The sequence below is a fragment of the Rhincodon typus genome, chromosome 7 (genome assembly GCF_021869965.1).
Source record: "Rhincodon typus isolate 14 chromosome 7, sRhiTyp1.1, whole genome shotgun sequence".
Taxonomy (NCBI): Eukaryota; Metazoa; Chordata; class Chondrichthyes; order Orectolobiformes; family Rhincodontidae; genus Rhincodon; species Rhincodon typus.
In genome coordinates, this window is record NC_063338.1 from 16,872,091 (window position 1) to 16,897,196 (window position 25,106).

Consider the following 25,106-nt stretch of genomic DNA (forward strand, 5'->3'; position numbering starts at 1 on the left):
GGGAGGAGGTTCAGACCGGAATATAATGCACACAATGCAACAACAGCAGCATTCTGGATTTATTTAGCACCTTTAAAACAATGAACATCTCATGACGGTTCAAAGCAACATTATAAAACAAAACATAGTGCCAAACCACATAAAGGAACAATTAGGTCAGGTGACCAAAGGCTCGGTCAAAGTGGTAGGTTTTGAGCATTATCTTTTAAGGAGAATACTGAGGCAGAAAGGTATAGGAAGCCAATTTCAGAGCGTAGGGTCCATGCAGCTGAAGGGCACGGCCACCTTTAAAATTGGGGGTTCACAGGGGAGCAGAATGAGAGGACACGTCAGAGGGTTGTGGGTTTGGAAAAGGTTAAGTCTAGGGAGGCCTGAGGCCATGGAGGGATTTGAAAACAAAGATGAGGGGTTTTTGAGGATTCACGTACTCCAGATGAAGTCCAGAAAGAAGAGGCAGTTATGGGAGGTGTCTCCTAAGGACACAATTTGAATGAGCAATGATCAGGGTGAATGAGCCTACAACTTCCACAACCAACTGTGAATCTGTTCAAGGATGCAGGAACCATTGACTTCATTTGGACAGGGCTCAGTGTGGTAGGGTGGGAGTTAGATGGGGTACAGTGTGTGTGAGGGGGTTGGCAGGTTTGGATGGGGTACAGTGTGTGTGAGGGGGTGGCGGGGATAGATGGGGTATAGCGTGCGTAAGGGGGTGGTGGGTTTGGAAGGGGTATAGTGTGCGTGTGAGGGTGGTGGGGTTGGATGGGGTACAGGCTCCAATATTGTCTAAAAGCTCTTTTGTCTCTGTAGGTTGCACCAACAAACTGAACTGGCTGCAAGGGCCATCTATGGACTCACTCCTTCAGCAGCAGACTAAATGTGATATGTCCAAAGCACCCAGACCTTATCGTGCCATTCCCTGCCTTCCTGTTGCTGACCTGTACCAGAGCTGGCCATGTTTGGAGGAAGAGGAGGAGGAGCATGGAGAGGAGACAATCGGTGACACAGGTACTGAAACCCCAGCAGTCAGTCAGCTCAGGTTGTTAGTGTCAGCTGTTGGATTCTAAGCTACACTGTTCACAATGTGAGTATAACGTTGACAGTCAGAAGCATAGTAATAAGGTCAGCAGGCTCTTAATCCAGAGGTCTAGGTTAATGTTCTGGAGACACGGGATCAAATCTCTCTATGGAGTGTAATGAATAAATCTGAAATTGAAACTATTCCTTGTAATTATCAATAAAACCCATTTAATTCACAAATATTTAGGGAAGAAGTCTTGCTGTTTTTACTTGATGTGTCCTACATGTGACTTCAGACCCACATTAAGGGAATCGTTATTTAACTGCCCTCTGTAAAGGCTGCACAAGTCTTATAGTTCAAGGGAAATTGGGAATGGGCATGCCTGCAACATCCACATCGCCTGAATAGGTAAAGGAACGGAAATATAGGCACAACTAAAGGCCATAGTCTGCATTTCAGGATTAGGTAGCTGCTAGACATTGGTTTCCACCAGTATCATTTATTAAGGGTTTATTGTGATGACCAGCATCGCAATTATTACTGATGTTTTCTGGCTGATAATTTAGCTCAACATCTTGGTTTTAACATCCAGACATGGCTAAGGTGAGGGAGGTGGAACCGGTGACAATAAATGATTTCAAATGGAAATTGGTTAGACATGAGGAAAAGAAACCTGCAGGTCTCTGGGGATAGAGTGGGGCAATGGGACTGACAGGCTTATTTAACAGAAAGCTAGGAGAGACTCAATGGCTGAAATCCTTCCTTCTATGGTGTAATGAGTCTATGATGTTACTTTATTGTTTCTAACTGCACTGCTGTAAAGAGATCTGTGTTTCACCACACTTTGTCCATTTTGACTAGACCATGTTAAAATGTCTCTGAGCCCAAGATTTTACTGGAAAGTATTGATGTTTGTGTTAGTAAGGCATAAAGAGAGAACTAAGTGACCACTTAGGATGATGAGGCAAATCTAAATATGAGTAACATGCCGATTTAATATTGAAATATTAACTATTTCCTTATTTATTAAATAATTCACTGCAAACAAAAGGAATATGTCCAAGCCTTGTATCTTTCTTGAATTACCAGGAGCTTGAGGAACCTATTGTTCTCCAGATCTTTCTGCATGGCATTAGAGTTTGACCAATCAGCACCATTTCTTCCTGTAGTGTAAATTGCTTTGATTGTTGGAAATTTGGCATTCTTGCATTTGTCCTGATAAGTCCAAGATGAAAAGCTTCAGCAACATGCCTCTCGCCTCAGTAATATTTCCTAATCTTGATCCCAAACTGAAGGTGAAAGGAACCAGAAGGGAACTGAAGGAAAACATGTCATAGATACTAGTAATCTAGACTGATGCCAGAACTGTGCTTCATTGAAATTTTTTGTTGTTCTTTCACAACTGTTAACATTTATGTCTTGTTTCTTTCTGTGTCTGTTTGTATATGTATGAGAATTTTTAAAAGGGGCAGAGTTTACTTTATGGAGAGTTGTAGGTTAGCATTTTGTGTTTTTCTGACTTCTTCTAAGAAACAATCCCTTTGCAATAAATAACTGTTATCTTGATAAGTACAGAAACCCACTGAGTGCCTCTTTCAACCTGCATTCATCAGTCAGGTAAATTGGGGGCTTTGGATAGGTTGGTTAAATCTTCTCACATTAGTAATGACTCTGGGAATAGCAGGGTTCCAACATCCTACCCCAGTGAGTTGTGACAACAGATAGTTACAAAAATAACTAGAAATGACCCACTACCCTGCTACATTCAGACTATAACCAGTGTTGTGGGTTTAAGCAGCCAGGCTTGTCTTACTACCCCAAGCATGGCAGTGGGTCAGGTACCATTAGCAGGGGGAGGAAGAAGAGATGGCCTAATGGCATTATCACTGGACTGTTAATCCAGTTAATGTTCTGGGTCCTGGGTTCAAATGGTGGCATTTGAATTTAGTTCAAAAAATCTAGAATTAGTAGTTCCATGGTAATCATTAGACTCTTGTCAATTATTGGAAAAACCCATCTGGTTCACTAATGTCCTTTAGGGAAGGAAACTGCCATCCTTACTGGTTTGGCCTACATGTGACTCCACACCCACAGCAATGTGGTTGACTGCCCTCTGGGATGGTCAATAAATGCTGGCCTAGCCAGCAACACCTTCATCCCATGAATGAAAAAAAGTCCCACCAATCTGAGTCTTACCTTGTTACTGTTTCAGAGAGGGTTTGACTCTAATGAGTGTCCTGCACACATTTCAGAGATCAATTATGAACTGGAGGAGGAGTTGGACCTAGTGTTTAAATACACTGGTGTTTTCTTTTCTCTCCTGCGAAGGTGAGTGCTGCCCCATCACTGATAATGAGATCAGAGGAATGCAATCTGACAGCTCAAGGCCTGGTGCGACAGAGAGACTGACAAATAGGGAGAGTGGAGCAGAGGGTTCAGATCCTCAGGAGACCAGTCTTTATGTTCTGGTCACTCTTCCCGCCAGGGACCTGGAGCTGATCACAGAGGGGGCTGACCAGGTGCAAGCCACTCAGCAAGTGTTCGACAAGGTGAGAGACATTTACAGGAGGAAACTGTCTTTACTCTCGCATTCCTTTATTGACCCTTTCATAACCCTCTGGCCCCTTATAGCCCCATTGCTCCCCTCGAATTACCCTATCCCCTCTCTTAAGTCCCATTGTCCACACATTGTCCCCAGTCTCTCTATTACTCCCTCATACCACACTATTTCACCCCTCATTTCCTCCTATTGCTCCTCTCGTAAATGCCCCATTACCTTTCCAATATGTCCTCAGTTGCCTCTCTCACACCTTCCTGTTTCTCCTCGAGTACTGTCCTGTTATTCCTCACTTACATGTTCTATTGCCCCTCTGGGTATGCATTCTGTGGCCCTTTCTCCTATGCACCCTGATGCCTCTTTCATATGTGTCCTTTAGCTTTCCCATATGTGCTGTTACTCCTCTCACACCTCCTTGTTGTTACTCTCACACCCTCCAGTTTCCCCTCTTGTGCGGCCCCTGTTTCTCCTTTTGTACACCACTGTTTCCCTTTCATACGCCTCAATTGCCCCTTTCATGTCACCTCGGTTTTCCCTTTTGTATCCTGTTGCTAACCTTGCATGTGCACTATTGCCCCTCTCTTACAATCTGTTGACACTTGTGCCCTCCCGTTGTCCCTCTCATAACTCTGTATTTCCCCCTTATGTTCCATTGCTTGCCCTAATTCCTCTGTTCCCCTTTCCTACCCCTATTTCCTCAACAATGCCCCCATTACCCCTATATACTGCAATATTTTCCCCTTCATTTTCTCCTGTTTCAGTCTCATACATGCTCTGTGTCCCTCCCATGCTGGATTCGCAGGAAGGCTGCACTGCCCTTTGACGGAGGGGGTCTGAACAGGGTGACAAACCCTTTCTCATGTTCCAATTGCCATGGGTCCAGTCAATCTCCACTCTCCTGACGTCTCAACTAGTCCCATGCCCTAACTCCTGACACTCCCCACAGGCCTATCTCACCCCTCCAGCCTCCTGCCCACACCCCTCCTCCCCGCAACAGCCTCCAAGTGCCCCACGTCAGTATAGCTTCCACAATACCCAAGGACTCTGGTTATGAATGATCTCTGTCCCACAGCCTCCACCCAGTTTCCTCAACAGACGACAACCTGCCGAAGCGGAGGACCAACGCCACAGCAACAGCCTCTTGGGACAGCCAACCATCGATTCCTCCCAGCTGTGCTGTCAGAAATCCCGAGCAACTTACTATGGAGGGCCGCTGGCTGGGGTCAGGAGAGGTGAGCATCATACGGGGCATTCTACTGTGTGTTAGTATCCAACAGCCCCAGACATCAGTACACAAGAGATAGCGTTTAGAAAGACTGGGGAACAGCGGGGGACAAGGGGTTGAATGGGGAACAGCGAGGGGGACACTGGGGAATAGCCGGAGGATGGGGGGGCGGTGTTGGAGATCGGGGAAAGTAGGAGAAAGAATAGGCAATGGTAGGAGAGAGACTGGGGAATACCAAAGGGAAAGACAGGGGTATGGGGGGAGAGGCTGGTGTACAGGAATTAGAGACTTGGGTATGGTGACGGTGGGGGAGATACTGGGGACCAGAAAGAGAAAGACAGGGGTATTGGGGGGGGGGCGGGGGGGGGTGTGGTGGTGGGTAGATGCACTGTGTGTAATGGGAAAGAGACTGGGGTATGCAGTGGAGGTGGGAGTGGGACGACTGATATGCCGTGCTAACTTCATACCTCATCCAGTTGTGTCCTGGGATACAAGCATTTCCACTCCGTTCAGTCACTTCAATCCTTAGAATTCCCACAGGAGTGACTAAGATATATCCATCTAACCCTTTCCTAATCAGACCCTTGGGTCAGATAGGGCTCCTGACCCTAGAGTTGACTATGTGTCTTTCTCCCATTCCTGCCTTTTCACATTTGTATTCAGTTATCCCTCTTCCTCAGTGAAAAGCCGACCCGGTGACCAGTATGGTTCAAGGCACCATGTGCAGCTTCCTGCCTCCATGAGTGGGCGAACGAAGCTTCCACCTATTGGCTCAGAGACTGCAGCAGGACTCCAACCAAAACAGGAGGAAGGTAGTAGCGAGGTAAGACATCACACTGGGGCCAACAGTGACTATCTACTTAAATCCAGTTGGGATGATCTGGGCATTTACTGTTCCTAGACTCCATACAGCCAACATGAGAGAGCTTCCAAAGTCTGTAGAAGCACCCACTTTAATAAGATGTATCTAAGTGTTAGCCTTTCTCAGGGACTATTACTCTCATTCTTGACTCTAATTGAGGGTTCAGGCCTCTCTGGGGGGAGTGACGATTGTGCAGTACCACAGGAGTGCTTCAGTACTGAGACACTGAGGGAACTGTGTACCTGGCAGAAGCAAATAACTCTCCTTTACCCATTGTACCTGTACAGGAACTGATGATAAAGTTGGGATTTTCCCCTCCCTAGAAGTAGTGAGAAGGGCATATAATCAGGTGGGTTTACACAGCAATTGAGTTCCATTGGGCACAGTTCACGGATGACCTGCTGGCACACCACCAATTAATGCCTTTAAGTTGTGAAGGGCAGGTAAGGCCTTCAAGCCACCACCAGCCTGATTCCTTGCCTGCTGGGAAAGCAGGTAAAGTGGCTACTTTGATGACAGGAAAATCAGGGTGGTCTCTCTGTGAAGCTGGGGAGGAGGGTTCATAGGGGCATGAATAGGGGCTATGGGGATGGTGATTGAAAGCTGCCCGCTACCCCAACCTCCTCCAGCCTCTGCATCCATCTCTGATTGGCCCGTGCATTCCCATAAGATGAGACACCATAGGTTACCGTGTTCCCAGGTAACTCCAAGACGGCTTTCCCATTGCTTTCCTCAATGGCAAACTCCTTGGCCAATCAGAGCTGACTTGCCAACCAATCAGCACCCTTTTCTCCAGTAGCGTAAATTGTTGTGATTTGGCACTCTTATGTTTGTCCTGGTGAGTGCAAAACAGAAATTTTCAGCTTTGTAATTTGGCTGTGCGATCCACACATGTACAGGATGTGACAATGGTTCCCAACTGTTAGTCTGTTGAAGGAATTTGTGCGTTGGTCTGTTCCCTAATCTGTATCTTCTACTTTAACCAATAATGTGTTTTTGATTGTGGAACAGTTGTGCAGGTGGAAATGGCCCCAGATTCAGAGGAGGTCAGTAGCAGCAGAAAGGCATGCTGGGAGGCAAAGAAAAGGACCAATCCTTGAAGCAGCACAGTACACACGGAGACTGGTTCTTCCCCCACTTACGGATCTCAAGCCTCAAAGGGAGAAGGGAGAGGATATCCACGATGAGGCAACAGGTAGGGAATGTGAGAAACTGCCCAGTAATGGGAGATAGCAGCTATTATCTCAAGTGAGGACAAGCGCAACTCCAGGCACCCACCCCATACCTCAAAATAACAACCACCCCATCACAAAATCCAGCAACATTACATTCCCCCTTCACCCCCTTCCATATCCACCAGCTGTATCTGCCCCATTCCAATCCAAACATTGGTCAATCCAACCATAATTTGTGTTGTATCTGCCCAGGGTCTGTTTTATAGTAAATGTGGAGGGAGCTTTATTCTGTATCTAACACAGTGCTGTACCTGTTGGGGACAGTGCCGAAGAATCTTTGTTTTCTGTTTAAAAGGGTAGAGGGTGCTTTACTCAGTTTCTAACTCCATACTATCCCTATCCTGGGAGTGTTTAAAGAGGACATTGTAGGGGAGGATTTACATTCAGGTTAAAAGAGTAGTGGGAAATTTACTTTGGATCTAACACCATGCGGTTCCTATCCTGGGAGTGTTTGGGGACAGCGTGGAGTGAGCTTTAGTCTGTATCTAAACCCATATGATACTTTTTCTGGGAGTGCTTGACGAAAACAGCATAGATGGATATTTACTCTATCTAACCCTGCACTGTACCTGCCCTGAGTATGTTTGATTAGGAGAGTATAGAAGAAGCTTTACAGTATATCTAACCTGTGATGTACCTGTCCTGGGATTGATTAATGGGGACAATGTAGAGAATATGTTTCACTCTGTATCAAACCATGTGCTGTATCTGCCTGGGTGTGTTTTATAGTGACAGTATCTAGGTAGCTTTACTTTCAGTTTAAAAGAATGGAGGATGCTTTACTCTCTATCTAATTCTGTTCTGTACCTGTCCTGGCAGTCTCAAATGGAGACAGGGCAGAGTAGGCTTTGCACTATATCTAAATCTGAGCTGTACCTGTTCTGGGAGTGTTTATGGAAATAGTGAAGGTGCTTTACTTTCGGTTTAAAAGAGTAGAGGAAGCTTTACTGTGTATCTGGCCTCATGCTGTACCTATCCTGGAGGTTTCTGTGGGGGTCAATGTTGAGGAACTTTACTTTCAATTTAAAAGACTAGACAGAGCTTTACTCTATCTAATTCGGTGATGTCTCTGGTCGGGGAGTGATCAAAGGGGACAGTAGGGAGAGAGCTTTGCTCTGGATCTAATACAGGAAACCACATAACCATTGCTGTTCAAAAGCAGGACAGGAATTCTTGTATAAACGAGTCACATTAATCTAACCTGACTGCTGCTCTGTAACGTGGGGAAATGAGTTAATCTGGTCCTGTCGGTGTTCTGAGTTGCACAGCAGGTGTTTAATGTGGTGAAGATTTCTGAAAGTTGGATGAAGTTACAAGTTTTCTGAAATTTTCCAAGACTAGATTAAGGGCTGTGTAACAAAGAGAGGGCATCATTGTGATTCAAAGGCAAGGAATTAGATCATGAGATTTATCACCATCCCAAGGTCTACAGTCTGGTCCTGACCCTATCTGGTCAGCCAAGTGCTGGAAAGAAATTGGAGTCTCTCCCATCACTTTTTCTATATTTCTAGGCTGCTGTTGGTGGTGGGGGTGTGATGCTGTTCAGAGGGGCAGTGTGGAAACAGGCCATTTAGCCCCTTGAGTCCACACTGCCCCTCTGAACATCATCCCACCCCGTAACCCTGCATTCCCTGTGGCTAATCCACCTAACCTACACATCCTTGGAGACTATGGACAATTTAGCATGGCCAATCCACCTAACCTGTACAACTTTGGACTGTGGGAGGAAACCAGAGTATCCGGAGGAAATCCCACAGACACAGAGAGAGTGTGCAAACTCCACACAGACAGTCACCCAAGGGTGGAATCGAACCCAGGTCCCTGGTCCTGTGAGACAGTAGTGCTAACCACTGAGCCACCATGCCATCCAACACACAAATGTTGCCTCAGCAACTCCAACTCCCTGAGTGCCCAAGACCAACACACTTGGTATTCTTAAAAGAAATTTGCCTACAAAATCCTCTGAAAATAGTTTGCTGAACATTTTCATGTATGTTCCTGGACTGAACCTGAGGTCATTGTTATTCAAAAATTGTTATTCCTCCTGCTAGAAATTACTCTGTGTTGGGAATCTAAATTTCAGAAATGGCCTCTTTCTGCCTAAAATTGCCTGGTAGATCTTGATAAGAAATGTAAAAGATTCAAAACGGATATGGGGAGAAGATGGGCAGACAGAATTTGAGTAAATGGGTTCAGATTGGTCTGGATCAGATACTATGGGCAGACTGGCCTCTTTTTGTGTTGGAACTCATCATTCTATTCCTTGCATCATGTCTCTGCGAAAACAAAGTCAGAATTCTATGGAAAACTCCAGAATGAAAGGACTGGATCAGACCACCCAAATCAATGAAGGAGTATTCAGTCAGCACAGAGGAGATTTTTGGCCAGGATGGAGGGAACGTTGGAATTTCAGAGAAAAAGGGCCAGAGGGAGAGTGAAGAAAGGATGGTCAGATTCATCAGGATCAGGATTAGGATTGAAGAAGATGGGAACTAGTTGGAAAGTGAGGATGGATTAAATTGACCCTCATTGTGATTGGCCCTGTCTCAGCCCAGTGCGCAGCTGGGTGTGGGGACCCCCTTGGGCCCAATGCGCAGCTCGGTGAGGGATCTCCATCTGTCTCGTCTGTGATCCTCTGCTGTACCATGGCTAAAGCCTATCATTAAAATCACCATCGGACCATGATATTGTCAGTGGAGTAGAACAAGGTAAACAGTAGGCATGAGGGTGATGGCATGAGGAGCTGCTTTGACTGAGGTTTCTTTCCTGTAGTGATGGAGCCAGTTTCTGATTGTGATCCTCTTCCCTGATGTAGGGAGGCCCTTGTTAGAGCTCAGCCTCAGATACAAGCCAGGCCCAGTAATATTGAACAGGCCCTGGACGCTATCCAGGCCTCTGAGTTAATAAATGTGAGGTAACATTCACAGCACACAAGGGGCAGACAATGACCATCACCTACAAGAGACAATTTAAACATCACCCCTTGATATTCAATGGCGTTACCATCCACGAATCTCCCCACTATCAACATCCAGACAGTTGCCATTGGCCAAAAACTAACTGGACTCTACATATAAAGACTACAGCAGGACAGCAGGTCTGAGGCTGGGAGCTGTGAGGCAATTAAATCACTTCCTGTCTCCCCAAGGCCTGTCCAACATCTTTGAGGCATAAGTCAGGAGTGTGATGGAACACTCCCATTCACCTGGATAAGTGCTGCTCCAAAAATGCTCAAGGAGTTCAACCCATTCAGGTCAAAGCAGCCTGCTTCATTCACATTCTACCCACCACCATAAACCTTCGCTCCATCCAGCATTGACACTTGATAGCAGCAGTGTGTACCGTCCACAAGATACACTGCAATACCTCACCAAGACTCCTTTGACAGCACCTTTCAAATCTGGGACCTCTACCCTATCTTTCCTTCCTCCAGTACTAACACATCACCCCACGTGGATTCTAACTGAAGTTTCATCCCTCATGTTTTGAATCCTCCCAGGATCACAGGTATCTCCGTGATGTTCAATGTTCCACAAACAGCTGCTCTCACCACATCCTGAGATCCACACTCAGTGCCATGCGATGTCACATGCGCACTCCTGACCTTTCTCTCCAACAGCATCGCAACACACTGGCTCAGGGTTGCACCACTCCACAGTTCCACTTCATCCTTTGGCTTATTTGCCGTGCTAACAAGAAACTTTTTTTTTTCCTTTCAGGCATCAAGGAACACAAGATGCAACAGCTCAAAGATACTTATGACCCTCTGGAACCTTCCTCCCCTCCCCTCCCCTCTCCCAACTCCACCTCCTGTCGGGTATTCATCATCCCTCCCAGCCTTCCGCTCTCTGATGCTGAACGTTCTGTACTCAACAAAGGCCTCAGCTTTATTCCTCTGTGTCCCCAACTTAACGAATTTCGGGCATGACATGGTGTCAAACTCTTCTTCCTGCGTATTCGCCTCCATGCCTATTTCTTTCGGTAAGAGTCCTTTCCCCGTCCCACAGACCCCTTCGCCCAGTTCCAACACTCACTGTCCACCTGGACCCCTCCCTCTCGCCTTTTACCTGCACTCGATTTGTTCGTTGAGAACTGTCGACGTGATATTGGTCACCTCAATTTCTTTGCCCCCCTCACCAAATCCCTCCAAACTGACTGCACTCCATACACTTAGATCTAACCCTGACTTTGTTATTAAGCTGCTGATAAGGATGGTGCTGTTTTGGTCTGGTGTAAAAAAAAGTATGAGTTCTGAGGAGGGGTCACGGGACCTGAAGCGTTAGCTCTGATATTTTTCTTCACAGATGCTGCAAGACCTGCTGAGCTCTTCCAGCAACTTCTGATTTTGTGTCATTTTTGGGATCTAATTTCAGAAATCTGCCTCTTTCATTGTTCAATGCCAATTTGAAATTATTCAAATAAATATGGGAAGTCTGCAGGGGAAAGAATTCGAGTAGACAGTTTTCGACTGGTCTGGGACAGGAGCAATGGGCTGAATAGACCCTTTCATGCTGGAATTCCTCTGATTCTATTTACAAAATTCTGTCTTTGTGAAATCAAAGGAAAGTTGGAAGCCCCTGATTCTACAGAAACTTCCACAATGGAGGGACCGGATGAGTTCACGCAGATCAATGATGAATACCCTATCAGTACAGAGGACAGATCCAGTCAGAATGGAGTGAAGGTTGGAATTTCAGAGAAAACTAGCCAGAAGGAGAGTGAGGAAAGACAGCTCGAGTTCATCAGGATCAGGATTGAAGAAAATGGGAATCTGTTGGGAGGTGAGGATGGATTATGTCGTGAGATATTTGATTTGATTTATTATTGACATATGTACCAAGACATGGTGAAAAGCATTGTTTTACATGCCATACAGGCAAATCTTACCTTACATAAGTACATAAGGTAATAGAACAGAATGCAGAATATTGTGTTATAGCTACAGGGAAGGTGCAGAGAAAGATCAACTTTAATATGAGAGGTGTGTTCAAAAGTCTGATAACAGTGGGGAAGAAGCTGTCCTTGAATCTGTTGATATGTGTTTTCTTCTGCCCGATGGAACATAATTATTCTCCCTCTCTCTGCCCCGGTGCAGAGCTCAGCAAGGGGCCTCTCTCTGCCCCGGTGCAGAGCTCCTGTCTGTCAAGGCTTTGGTTCACCCCAGATCTTCTCACCTTGCCTGGCTTGGGTGCATACTTAACAATGTACTGGGCCAAAATGAAGAGTGAAATAGGAAAATGTTGTATTGGAGTGAACAATGAATGATTGACTGAACAATGAACAATCAATGAGTGAACAATGCTGGTGTGGGATTTAATCAGATGTTGCTTTGATTGTGTACCCCATGTAGTATTTGGGGTACTGTGCAGGTTTACAATTGGGAGACTCCTTACCCCATGGCAGGAGGCACCTTCTCAGTGTCAGACCCTGGCCTAGTCCTAGGCTCGCCCACACACAGGCCATGGCCTTTAGCTTCTATTGAGGTTTCTGGCCTTTTTATTCTTCATGGGATAGTTCATCTCTAATGATGGGCCATCATTTATTGCCCTCTGGCACATTAGACTGCTTCACAAAAAGGAGGATTTGACTGCACTGCCTCAGTCTGTGACCAATGTGTCTTGTCTCTGCTGGAGAAAACATTCACTTTCTCACACTAACATTTATAAATGTTTGGGGCAGGCATAAGAGTTCAAGGTCATTGTTGTTCATGAACAAAGGATTAACACCTAATTTTTCTCTCTGCACTCTGTGCATCTTTCAGATTTAGAACCCTAGAAACAAGAGGAGGTTATTCTCCGCGATTGAGTTTGTTCCAGGATTCAATGAGATCATGATTGATCTGTTCCCATCTTTGCCCCATCTCTCCTTGTACTTCTGATTATGAAAAATCCATCAACCTCAGTCTTGAAATGAACAGTTGATGTACCATCAATTGCCATTTGCAGTGACAGCTCCAAGTTTCTACCATCTGTTCTGTGTAGAAGGGTTTCTTAATTTCTCCTCAAGACACCTGAGACAGTAGAAGTGGTTCCTCTCGATCTATCTTATCTGATCCGCTTAACAAACTCAAAATGTTTATTGAATCACACCTAATTCTTTCAATACCAAGGAAGCGATCTAAGTTTGTGTTACTCCTTGTCTCTTAACCCAAGGCATTCCTTCTGGTAAACCTTTTCTGTATTCCTCCAAGGCCACTACATCCTTCCTAAGGTATATGCCCCAGAACTGAACACAGTAACTCCAGGTGAGGTCTCCAGGGTATTGCATAGCTGAAGAATGATTGCTATTCTCTTGTGTTTTAGTTATATAGGTATAAAGGTCAGCATTCCATTGTGACTTTGGAATATTGTACTTTTCATTGACATTCATAATAATAAAAGATTGGAAACAAGTATGGAGAGAGGAAGGCAATTTGAGTAAACAGATTGGACCATAATGGGTCCAAAGGACTGAATGGCCTCTTTCCATGCAGAAATTCCTGATTCCATTTTTGACATTCTGTCTCTAAGAAAACAAAGGAATGTCAGAAGCTCCCGATTCTATGGAAAATTCCAAAATGGAGGTATTGCATCAGTCTACACAGATCAATGAGGAGTATCCAATCAGCACAGAGGAGAGGTCTGGCTGGAATGGAGGAAATGTTGGAATTTCAGAAAAAAACAGCCAGAGGGAGAAGGAGGAAAGAGAAGTTGAATCCATTGGAATCCGGATTCAGGAAGATGAGAATCTGTTTGAAGGTGAGGATGGATTATATCATGTGGGATAGTTATTGTTCCTCTCTCTGCCCTGGTGCGGAGCTCAGTGATGGTTTTTTATCACCACGATAATTATCTGATTATCTGAACCGACCTGGCTCAAAGTTCAAATCACAGATGGGCCCTGAGGATATAATTCAACTGTATCTTCTCATCTGGGGAGAGGATTGGTTGTTTCCTCTTTGCTGAGCTCCCTTCTTACTGGCTGAAAAGACCAGGTTAAACGTAGCAAATGCCAAGTTGTCAACATTGAGTGGGTTCAAATCACCCTTGGCACTTTCAGCCCACTCATAGGCCCTCCACTGTCTGATGTTTGACTGTATTGTTAAGACTGCTTTGATCTCCCAGGGGGTGCCAATCAAAGTCAGAAAGCTGGGCGAACGCTACAGCTGCTGCCTCCAATTCACGAGACAAGAGGCCCAGTGGGAAAGCGGAGGAGTAAGCCAGGCCTCAGGCACAAGGCCAGGAGAACCAAGACTTCATTGGGTGCTGTTCGTGGCACTGTACCGAAGGAGCTAAAAGGTAGGCACAGAATTCTGGGGGAGTGGAAAGTATGAGGATCAGCAGGGGGACACAATTGAATGCAGGAACAGAGGAGACCAATCAGCCCCTCAAATACGTCCAATCAGCCAGTTAGCTCATGGCTGATCTGTAGATTAACTCCATCAACCCTCCTTATTTCTAATTCCCTTAATAACCCTAGACAACAAAAAAAAAGATCAAATTCCATTAAGTAACATTTGCATCAGCCCCTCAGCCTTCTCAGTAATTTCTCTGGGAGAGAGAGATCCAGATTTCCACTATCCTTTGTGTGAAGAAATGCTTCCTGACATCATCCCTGAATGATGTGGCTCTAATTTGAAAAATCTGCTGTATACTTTGGTCGCTCCCTCCAGAGGAAATCATTTCTATCTATCTCGGCATTCTAAGGTATGACACCCTGTCAGTATCAGAATAGAAGCTGGACAAAACCTTTATTTCTCTAAATGTAATCTCCACCCTTTTAACATCAAAGCTAACTTTCTGTTCAGCATTCCAATTATATTTTCAAACTGCCAACTTGTTTTCAGTGATTTGCATTCTTAGAAAGGATCATAGAATCCCCACAGTGTGGAATCAGGCCATTCAGCCCATCAAGTCCACACCAACCCTCCAAAGACCATCCCACCCAGACCCACCACTTACCCTATCCCTGTAACCCTGCATTCCCCATGGCCAATCCACCTAATCTGTACCCTTTGGACTGTGGGAGGAAACTGGAACACCCTGAGGAAACCCACGCAGACATGGGGAAAATGAGCAAACTTCACACAGATAGTAGCCTGAGGGTGGAATTGAACTTCAGTCCCTGGCACTATGAGGCACCAGTGCTAACCACTGAACCACCATGCCATCCCAGCACAGATCCATTAGTTTCACTCCAGTTCTCAGCTTCTCACCATTTCATAGGTTTAAAGTAGATGAATTTCACTTGCATCACACTCCACTTGCGATTGGTCTGCTCACTCACTTAATCTATCATTATCCCTTCCCAAGTTTCTGCTGTCATGCTCACTGTTTGCTCTGTCACCTAACTTAGTGTGGTCAGCAAATTTGTATACAGTAACAGAGGGAATTGAATCTATGTATTGGGTTGACAGCTGTTTCCAGTTACACTTGGACTTGTTCGGTTGCTAAGAATGACTGTGATGGGTAGATTACAATGTGGTTGGACTCTTGCTGTGCCTCTTATAACAGATGTTGCAATGTCCTAAGTCAGGGTACCTTGGTTTATTCAATGGTGACTGTCAGATTTTTGATTCTTCTTTCTTTCTGTAGACATTCACAAGGACATTTCGGTGGGCAGCCTCCTTATGGCTCCTGATGGTGAGATTGTGCACCTTTCCTGGTTGGGAAGTTTCCAAGGCCCAAGCAGCAACTTAATGATCAGCTTACCTCAACAGCAAGGTGAGCAATTCTCCTGGACTGGGCTTCTGGAAACACAAAATGGTTCCTGCTCCTTTTAAATAACCCCGTCTCTTTGAAGTTTGAAGCCAGTGGCTGATCTTTTATTTTACTTTCCTTCTTTATTCCCCCACAGCACCCATGTTGTGTGTAAGTGCAGGGACTCAGTGAAGACACCATGTGCAAAAAGACTGTGTATTCAATATTTCCACCACCAGGAACACACCCATGTGGCCAGGGAACCAGTAACAAGCAAAGCCCAATAAGGGCATTGTTTACTTGAAAAATGTGAAGGGGGAGCGTAGAGATTGAATCAAAATAGAATTGGAGGGCGAAATAAAGCACTCCAACCCACCTCTCCCTAAAGATGTCGCAAGCATTGGTGGACACCAAGCTTGAACATAGAGGCTCATCTTTTATTAGACATTGGGTCACTAGATGGTTTGCTCACAGTCTGAGTCGTGTGATCACAGATGAGACTGTTCTCTATCTTATCTGCAATATCTCTGTACAGTGTACAAGGTGCTGTGTGTGTACATACCGTACACATGACAGTGAGTGTCTGCATGATATGCACATTTTTTGTGCAGGTATGTCTGTATTGTGTGTGTTTCTCTCTCTCTCTATGGTACATTGTGTGAGTGTATCTGTCTGCCTGTACGGCATGCCTGGTGTGTTTAGTCTATACAGTGAGCCTGTAAGATGCAACAAGTGTGTTAATGTAGATGTTTATGGTACACCCCACCTGTGTGTATACATGTGCAACTATACTCTATATGGATGGGTGTGTGTGTCTCTGTAGGGTACAGATGATATGTATGTATGTCCATTTGTATGATACATGCTGTGTGTCTGTTTTTATGGTACATCAATGTGTATTGGTGTCTGTGTGTGTGTGTGTGTGTGTGTGTGTTTAAATCCTCTCACAGACGATCTCTGGGCTATCACCCAGGAAATCAAATAAGTTCCAGCTATCACCCAGGAAATCAAATAAGTTCCAGAGGGTTGATTCATCCTCATATCCCCACCGATGATCTAAAGATGCAGATCCCCCTCTCCCTGAAAACAGCCACACTGTATTGCTAATGTTCATTCCCTTGGCTCATTTTCACACCTACACCTCCAAAACACAAACCAGAAATAGTTCCAAGGCTGGAAACAAACTCAACATGTCAGGCAGCCGTATTGGAGAGGAGAAGAGGAGGGTTTAATATTTCTCTCCAATTCTGCTGAAAGGCCATCACACTGAAACATTAACCTCATGCTCCCTCCTACCTTCAGACCTGCCTGAGAGTTTTCCAACATTCTCTGTTTTTATATTTTTGTAGTTCTTTCACTGGACGTGGGGTCAATGGCTTAGCCAGTATTTGTTGCCAATCCCTAATTGCCCTTGAGAGCGTGGTGGGTGAGGCACCTTCTTGAACCACTGGAGTCTATGCTGTGAGGGAACTCCTGCAGGAATGTGCTGGGACTGAAACAACTAACCTCTGACAACCACAACCATCTCCCTTTGTGCTGGGCATTACTGCAGCCGCTTGAGAATTTTGCCCCGATTCCCGTTGATTTGAATTTTACTAAAGCTGCTCAAAGCTATTATCAGTTAAATGTTGTGTTGATGTCAAAGGACAGTCACTCTCACCTGCCCATTGGACTTCAGCTTCAACTCTGAACCAAGGCTGTAAACAGACCCGATCCTTTTACGATTCCAGTCCTGCTTTTAAGATTGAATGACAACTGCGATCCATCAGGCAGAGAGTCTTTGAATCTGGGATGCTACATGGAACAAGATTCTCCTGTTCGAGGTATCTATGGTAACTGGCTTCCCTTATTTTCCAGGGCATTTTCTACCTGAGTGTGTTTTGAGTGGCAAAGAAGCCGGACTAATAACTAACCAGGAACCAGAAGGTGAGGTGGTGAATGGGGCTGTACACAGAGATACCAAACACCTTGGAGATTTTCACATAGAGACAGGTTAGTATCTTCAAAGTACACCTGGGTTTTAATGTTCCTGGTTGAAGAATAGATTTTGGCCAAGCTACTGGGACAACTTTCCTGCTGTTCTTGGGAAAAGTGCCATGGGATCTTTCATATTCACCTGAGGGGGTAGGTGGGGACTTGCTTCACTGCCTCATCCTAAGGACAGCATCTTGGACTATGCAGCCCTTTCTTAGCTCTGCACTGGATGCCAACTTGGAATACGTGCTCAAGTTAGTGCAGTGAGTCTTGAACCAACAATCTCCTGAGTCCTGATCACCCTCTACTGATCCCTAAGATTGACTTAACATTTATCTATTTGGTTTGAACCCAAGATTCATGAGACTAATGGAGCACATTTAAATCTCAGAGTCAGATATTTAGAACATCATTTTCTACCTGGGTCCCTTTGTGTTTGACTATTCTGTAAGCGTTTTGGTATCCAGGCTTGGCATTTATTTTGATCCATGAATTATAAGGGAATACATTAATGTTTCAACAAAAGTGTCTTGATTTGAACATGAGAATGTAGATTTGAATTGCAATTCCCAGACAATGCAACTCCTAGCAATCAAATGTTGCAGTGCTCAAATATGTTTCAAGTAACTAGTCATATAATGAAGAAGAGTCTGAAGCATTCTGAAGAAGGATCATTGGACCCAAAACATTAATTTCCTTTCTTCCTCCCTCCCTTCCTTCCTCCCCTCTCTTCCTTGATCCCATTCTTTCCCTCGTTCATACTCCCTTTCTCTCGCTTTCACTCATTCTCTCTCTCTCCTTCTTTCTCTCTCACAAATGCTGCCAGATCTGCTGAGTTTTTCCAGCAATTTCTGTTTTGGTTTCTGATTTCCAGCATCCACAGTTCTTTCCTTTTTTTAATATATAATCACCTTGGTCTCCTCCCAACAATCAGTTAGGGTCCTCCCATTCACAACTGCAGTGCTGGATGTTAAAAGTCACTGTCTTTTACACTGAGTTAATGGCCCTTGCAGTAATTCTCCATTCCTTCTGAACCTGCAAGTAGGTTTTCTTCCAATCTTCTGGTCAAGTTGGCAATCTTCCAGATAAGGAGGTATAGCTATTATTTAGTCCTATCTGGATTTGTTCCCAGTGCAGGAGCCTCCAAGGCCTCTGACATAATCTCAGCACCTTCCGATAGCACAATCTGAAAATCTCTCACAGGTCAGAAACTTTGTAAGAGAAAAAACACATGGCTCCTCCCAGCTCTGCATTGTTCTTTAAGTGTGCACATTCAACGTCGGGCTAAACGTTACATCATTTGCTTCTTTTCTTTCCAGCTGTTGACGACGGGCAGCAAAATGTTCCTGTAAAAACCCTCCACATCCTCTCTGAGATATTGTCACCCACTGATTCCTTCTATTCTCTTCTGAGTAATTCCCAGATCCAAGATGCCTTGCCCCTGGATTTCCATGTGCTACCTGTATATAGTCCTCCCAACTTTATTGTTAATTCATTCTTGGGATGTGGGGGTTGCTGGCTAGCCAAGTATTTATTGCCCATCCCTAGTTGTCCTTGAGAGGGTGATACTGAGCCACCATCTTGAATTGCTGCAATCTACATGCTCTGGATGTATCCACAATACTGCAAGGGAGGGAGTTCCAGAATTTTGACCCAGCCACAGTGAAGGAATGGCGATTATATTTTCAGTCAGAATGGTGAGTGGCTTGGACAGGAACTAGCAGGTGGTGGTGTTCTGCTAACCTTGTCTTTTTAGGTTGTGTGTTCGGCAGATGCTGTCAAAGAAGCCTGGATGAGTTGCTGAAGTGCGTCTTGTAGATGGTGTATGTTGCTGGCACTGTGCATTGGTGGAGAATAGATAGAATTTTGAGATGTTGGATGGGATGTTAATCAATCGGGCTGCTTTGTCCTAAATTGGTTCAGGCTTCTTGAGCTGCACTCATCCAGAATCCAAGTGGGGCATATTCAATCACACTCTTGATTTATGCCTTGTAGATGGTGGGCCAGTTTTGGGGAGTCAGGAGATGAGTTACTTACTGTGGGATTTCTAGCCTATGATCTGTTCTTGTAGCCACAGTATTTATAAGACTGGTCCAGTCCAGTTTCTGGTCAATGATGTTGATAGTGGGGGATTCAGTGAAGGTAACATCATTGGCTGTCAAGGGGCAATGTTTAGATTCTCTGTTGTTGAAAATGGTCATTGCCTGACACTCGTATGACGTGAATAACTTCTGTGCAGAGTAAGTTTGTCAACAACTCCCTGTGTTTCCCTTCATTCTCAGCAACAGCAGCAAATTGTCCACATATTGGATCAGTCGGTCTGGATGACTGAATCTCTGTAGACAACAGGCCACGCTCTGGTGAAATATGAAGCACTATTATTGAAATCCTGTAGTAGACAGGCCCTTGAATATTACTGTCCGTTAAAGATAAAGGCAAGTGTGTACTGAACCTCTGAAACTGACCAGAAACCATTTGTATTATCAAAGTTATACCCTGGGATGTTACCAATCCGATGCGCCAGTGGGTGCACTGTTGTTGAGGACTCTTTATAATCAATGATCACTTGCCATGAACCATCTCGTTCCTTAGCCAGCCAAATACTTTCTTTGGATATGGGCGTTGCTGGCAAGGCAATGTTCTTAGTTCAAACAAACCATTTGGTTCAGAAGCAAATAACCCTTTATTGTCCTCTCTTGGGTTTCTTACAGCTCTTGGCAAAATGACATTTTCCTCCACAGTTACAACAAATCCTATCATCTGCTCCTCTCACCAGAATAAATCAAGGTTTTCATCTCCTGCTGCTATTTCTTGGAGGTTGGAGCTTTCATATTGCACTCCTTGCCCTTTTGTTCTTGCCTTTCCACCACTGATCCTGAACATCTTGTCCTCAGTCATTCCATCATCAGAATCAAACCTGTTTTCCATAAATGAGCCTTTGAAAGAGGTCAAGCCACAGCTGATCAGAGAATCCAGAGGCCACTGGCTACATCAACTTACTGCTGTCCATTCTCACTTTAAACCTCCAAAATCAGAAGCAAAAATACTGCAGAAGTAGAGAACATTCCAGAAACACTTAGCCAGTCAGGCAGCCACTGTGGAGAGAGGAACCAAAGGTTAACATTTTGGGACTGCGCCTCTCCAGTTCTGCTGAAAGGTCGTGACTCCAAAACATCAACTTCCACAATCCCTCCCTCCACAGATATTTCCCAACCTGCTGAGAATTTTCCAGGTCTTTCCGCTTTTATTTCGATTAGGGACCCCTCCAGATTTTAAGATTGGAATTCTGGAAATGAGCAGCCAGCAGGGATCCACAGAATTGTTACATCACAGAGGGAGGTTGCTCAGCCCATCAAGTCTGTACTGCCTTCTGCCTCTAACCCCACACATTCTTCCTTTTAGAACAACTGTCTAATTCCCTTCTGAATCCATGCTCCATGGCATCACATTCCAGACCTTAACTAGTCATGCGTGAAGAGATTTTCCTCATGTGGCCTTTTACTAGTTCGCTTTAATCGGTGCTATTTAGCACTGGGTCAATCCTTACATAAGTAGGAACAGTTTTTTCCTTTCTCTACTTTGCCCGGACCCCTCATGACTTTGAATACATCAGTCAGCTTCCTCTTCTTCAAAGAAACAGCATCAACTTCTCCAATTTATCAATGCAACTGAAGAGATACTGTAGGAACAGGATCTTCCTGCTCGATGTCTCCATGGTAACTAGGCTCCTTTATTTTCCAGGGCAGCTACCACTTCAGAGTGATGCCAGTGGAGAGATGGCTGGACTGGTTACTGACCAGGAACTAAAAGGTGAGTTAGTGACTGCGCTCTGTACTAAGATACAAAACACCTCAAGGATTGTTTACATAGTCGATTCTCCCCTTGAAATTTGGCTCACACTACCTAAGAGTTGGCAATGGCAGATTCAGTTGTGGCTTTCAAAGGACAATTATCTGAAGAGAAAAATTAAATTGTGGGGCTGTGGGCAAGAGGCATTAAATGCGAGTTATTCTTGAGTTAAGGCAGAACTTGAGTGAGTGTGACATCAAGGAGCCTTTACAAAACTGGATTCAACAGATATCAGAGGGACAACTCAATGGCTGCAGTTATACCTAGCGCAGAGGAAGCTGGCTATGTTGTCTTTCTTAATCTTTCAAGTGATGTGACTGCTGTTAGAGAAGCCAGAATTTATTGCCCATCCCTAATTGCCCTTGCAAAGCTGGTGAGCCTCTCCTTGAACTGCTGCTGTCCACCTTGTGCAGGTGCAGTTGCAGTTTTGTTGCAAAGGGAGTCCCTTACCTAAACACTGGCCCTGTTGATACTCAGAATCCTTTTCGTTGTCCCCTTAGGGGAGGTTTATCCTCTTGTGATTGGATACCCATGTAACAGAGATATCTGGCACATGCCTTATAGTATCATAGAGTTGTACAGCACAGAAAGAGACCCTTCAGTTCACCCTGTCCATGCCAACCAGATATCCTAAATTTATCTAGTCCCATTTGCCAGTATTTGTCCTATATCCCTGTAAAACTTTCCTATTCATGCACCCATCCAGATGCCTTTTAAATATTGTAATTGTACCAGCCTTCACCACTTCCTCTGGCAGCTCATTCCATACAAACACCACCCTCTGCGTGAAAAAGTTGCCACTTAGGTCCCTTTAAATCTTTTCCCTCTCACCTTAAACCTATGTCCTCTAGTTTTGGACTCCCCTACTATGGGAAAAAGACCTTGGTTATTCACCATATCTATGCCCTCATGATTCGATAAATCTCTAAAAGGTCATCCCTCAGCCTCTGGCACTCCAGGAAAAATAACTCCAGCCTATTCAGCCTCTCCCTATAACTCAAACCCTCCTCTCCCAGCCACATCCTTGTAAATCTTTTCTGAACCCTTTCAAGTTTAACAGCAACGTTCCTATAGCAGGGAGCACAGAATTGAACACAGTATTCCAAAAGTGGCCTAACCAATATCCTGTACAGCCACAACATGACCTCCCAACTCCCATACACAATACACTGACCAGTAAAGGCAAGCATACCAAACATTGCCTTCACTAACCTGTCTACCTGTGACTCCTGCTAGCCCACGAAATCTTACTAATGTCCTGAACAGTATGTGCAACACCACTCTAAGTTGAAAGAAGTGCTGCTTTACCTGACACGAACTCTCAAGGTGGCTTTGCACTTGTGCTAAAATACCCCTCCGCCTCAGTGTGTCAAAAACTGGGCACACAAATTGAATCTGTTGCAATTTGTCCATTGCTGTTTATTGTTAATGGACAACGTTACATTTGTATAGCCAATTTCACATCCTTGGGGCATCTCAAACTGCCATACCATTGATGAAATACTACTGGAGAGTAAGTCACTGCTGTAAAGTAAGAAATTCAGCAGCTATTTTGTGCACAGCAAGCTCCCACAAACACCAGTGTGGTAATGAATAGTTAACCTGCATTTTAGCAGCTTTAAAGATAAATACTGACTAGGACACTATGGAAAACTCCTCTGCTGCTCTTCCAAACGGAGCTATGGATCTTTCATGTCCATGTGAAAGGACAGACGTGGGCTTCGGTTCATGTCTCAAGTCAAAGATAGCACCTTGGCCAGTGTAGCACTTACTCATTATTGTATTGGAGTGTCAGCCCAGTTTATTTACAGCAGTCAGGGGAGTGTGAATTGATCTATTGCACCAAAAGGGAGAGAATAGCCTAGTGGTATGATTGCTGGCCTATTAATCCAGAGACCCGGATAACGTTCTGGGGACCCTGGTTCGAATCCTGCCAGGGCAGAGAGTGGAATTTGAATTCAATAAAAAATATCTGGAATTAAGAATCTAATGATGACCATGAACCCATTGTCGACTGTTGGAAAAACCCATCTGGTCCACCAATGTCCTTTAGGGAAGGAAACTGCCATCCTTACCTGGTCGGGCCAACATGTGACTCTAAACCCACAGCAATGTGGTTGACTCTAAACAGCCCTCTGGGCAATTAGGGACAGGCAATAAATGTTGCCTGGTCAGCGACGCCCTTATCCCATGAATGAATAAAGAAAAGGAAAAAAAAAATCTCTCTGCCTTCTGGTCACATTCAGTCTCCATGACTTACAGACAGAGGGAAAATCAATCAGTGTTCCTGCTCCTGATCATTGTCCAGTGATCCCTGGGTCATAGAAAGAGGAGGAGAGATCCTACTCCTGATCATGGATTAGAGAAAGAGGAAATCAGCTAGTATTCCTGTCCCTGATCACTTTCCAGTGACCTTTGGCGCAATAGGTATGCAGACACTGAATCTTTTGCTGCACCAACTTTAATCCGAATTCCTAAGATTTAGGGATGTGAGAGATGTTCATTCTGTAATCTGAGTCATTAGTTATCAAAATCTGTGCACACAGATGCACACAAATTCCTCTCAGATATTACAACCCTGGGGATGCCAATTCAATTTGTTTTTATGTGCTTGATATGATCCTGAACTGGGAATTATAATCAGGAACACTACATGACTGACAGCCTGAATTCAACAGAAGATTGACAAATAGGCTAAGCACTGGACAGTGAAAGTCCAGTGATAAAATAAAAACAGGGTTTTTTTTCAGACAGAGTTTTGAATAGAGTAGCAGGGGAAAGGATGTTGTTAGTGTAATGTTAAATAGTTGATTGGTTCTATGTTTGATTTGTGAGTATACACTCACAGTGCTTGATTGATTAGGTCTGGGTGATGACATAGAGCAAAGTTAAAAAGTGAAATATCATAAACCAGCATCAATGTGAGTGGAAACTGAGCCTAAGTGTGGACGTTGACATTTTGTGAATGCTGAGATACTATAGAACTTGTTGCACACTTCGAAACTAATGTAATCTCTGGACTACTCTGAAATATATAAAATACACAAGAGATTATGTGAAATACAAGCAGATTCAGTAGACATTTTCAAAAGAGATCTGAATAAGTACTTAGCAACAAAAACATCCGTAGGGCTATAAGGTATGAAAAGGGGAGAAAGACAAATTGGAATGCTTTTTTCAAACAGCAAGCACAGCTACAATGGGCTGAAAGGCCTGTGTCTCTGCTGATAAACACTTTGATTCTACATGCAGTGACACTCATTTTCTTCTAATTCCTTCCTGATGTAGGTGATGACATTGTTTACAGGAGCAACAAAGAGTCTGGTCAGTCCCGAGGGTCATACAAGAGGTCAAAGCGAAGGCATGCTAGGAAGGTCAGTGTCAAGTCAGCTTCTTTAGGATTCTATACATTGTTCTCCATCACTTTCTGGTTAATTTAAATGATTAGGAAAAAATGTTATGATTGCACGAAATTTGGCACTCTCTGTGTTTGTCCTGATAATTACAAGACTAAGTGGCTTCAGCAACAAGCTTCCTTTTCAGCAAAAGATTTATTCTTGGAATGTGGGCAAGGATGGCAAGAAACCATCCAGGTTGCCCCAAGGGCATTAAGGGTCAACCACAGAGTATGGGACTGGAGTAACATGTGAGCTAGAGGATTGGGATTGGGAGAGGCTTGGGCTGCCTCTGAAGTGACACTAGTGAACC

At 44.5% G+C, this 25,106-nt stretch overlaps 1 protein-coding gene across 2 annotated transcripts in view; it reads left to right on the forward strand.

Moving 5' to 3' along the window:
• The first annotated feature begins 5,526 nt into the window (after positions 1-5,526).
• LOC109929741 overlaps positions 5,527-25,106 on the forward strand; it is a 33,544-nt gene continuing 13,964 nt past the window's right edge. For both annotated transcript variants that reach the window (XM_020529317.2, XM_048599028.1), the window contains exons 1-9: positions 5,527-5,623; positions 6,674-6,857; positions 11,460-11,678; positions 13,407-13,634; positions 14,001-14,174; positions 15,471-15,599; positions 17,433-17,567; positions 21,291-21,359; positions 24,687-24,772. In XM_020529317.2, coding sequence (XP_020384906.2) covers positions 5,540-5,623; positions 6,674-6,857; positions 11,460-11,678; positions 13,407-13,634; positions 14,001-14,174; positions 15,471-15,599; positions 17,433-17,567; positions 21,291-21,359; positions 24,687-24,772 — 1,308 coding nt within the window. In that variant the 5' untranslated portion in view covers positions 5,527-5,539. The remainder of the gene's footprint in view (positions 5,624-6,673; positions 6,858-11,459; positions 11,679-13,406; positions 13,635-14,000; positions 14,175-15,470; positions 15,600-17,432; positions 17,568-21,290; positions 21,360-24,686; positions 24,773-25,106) is intronic.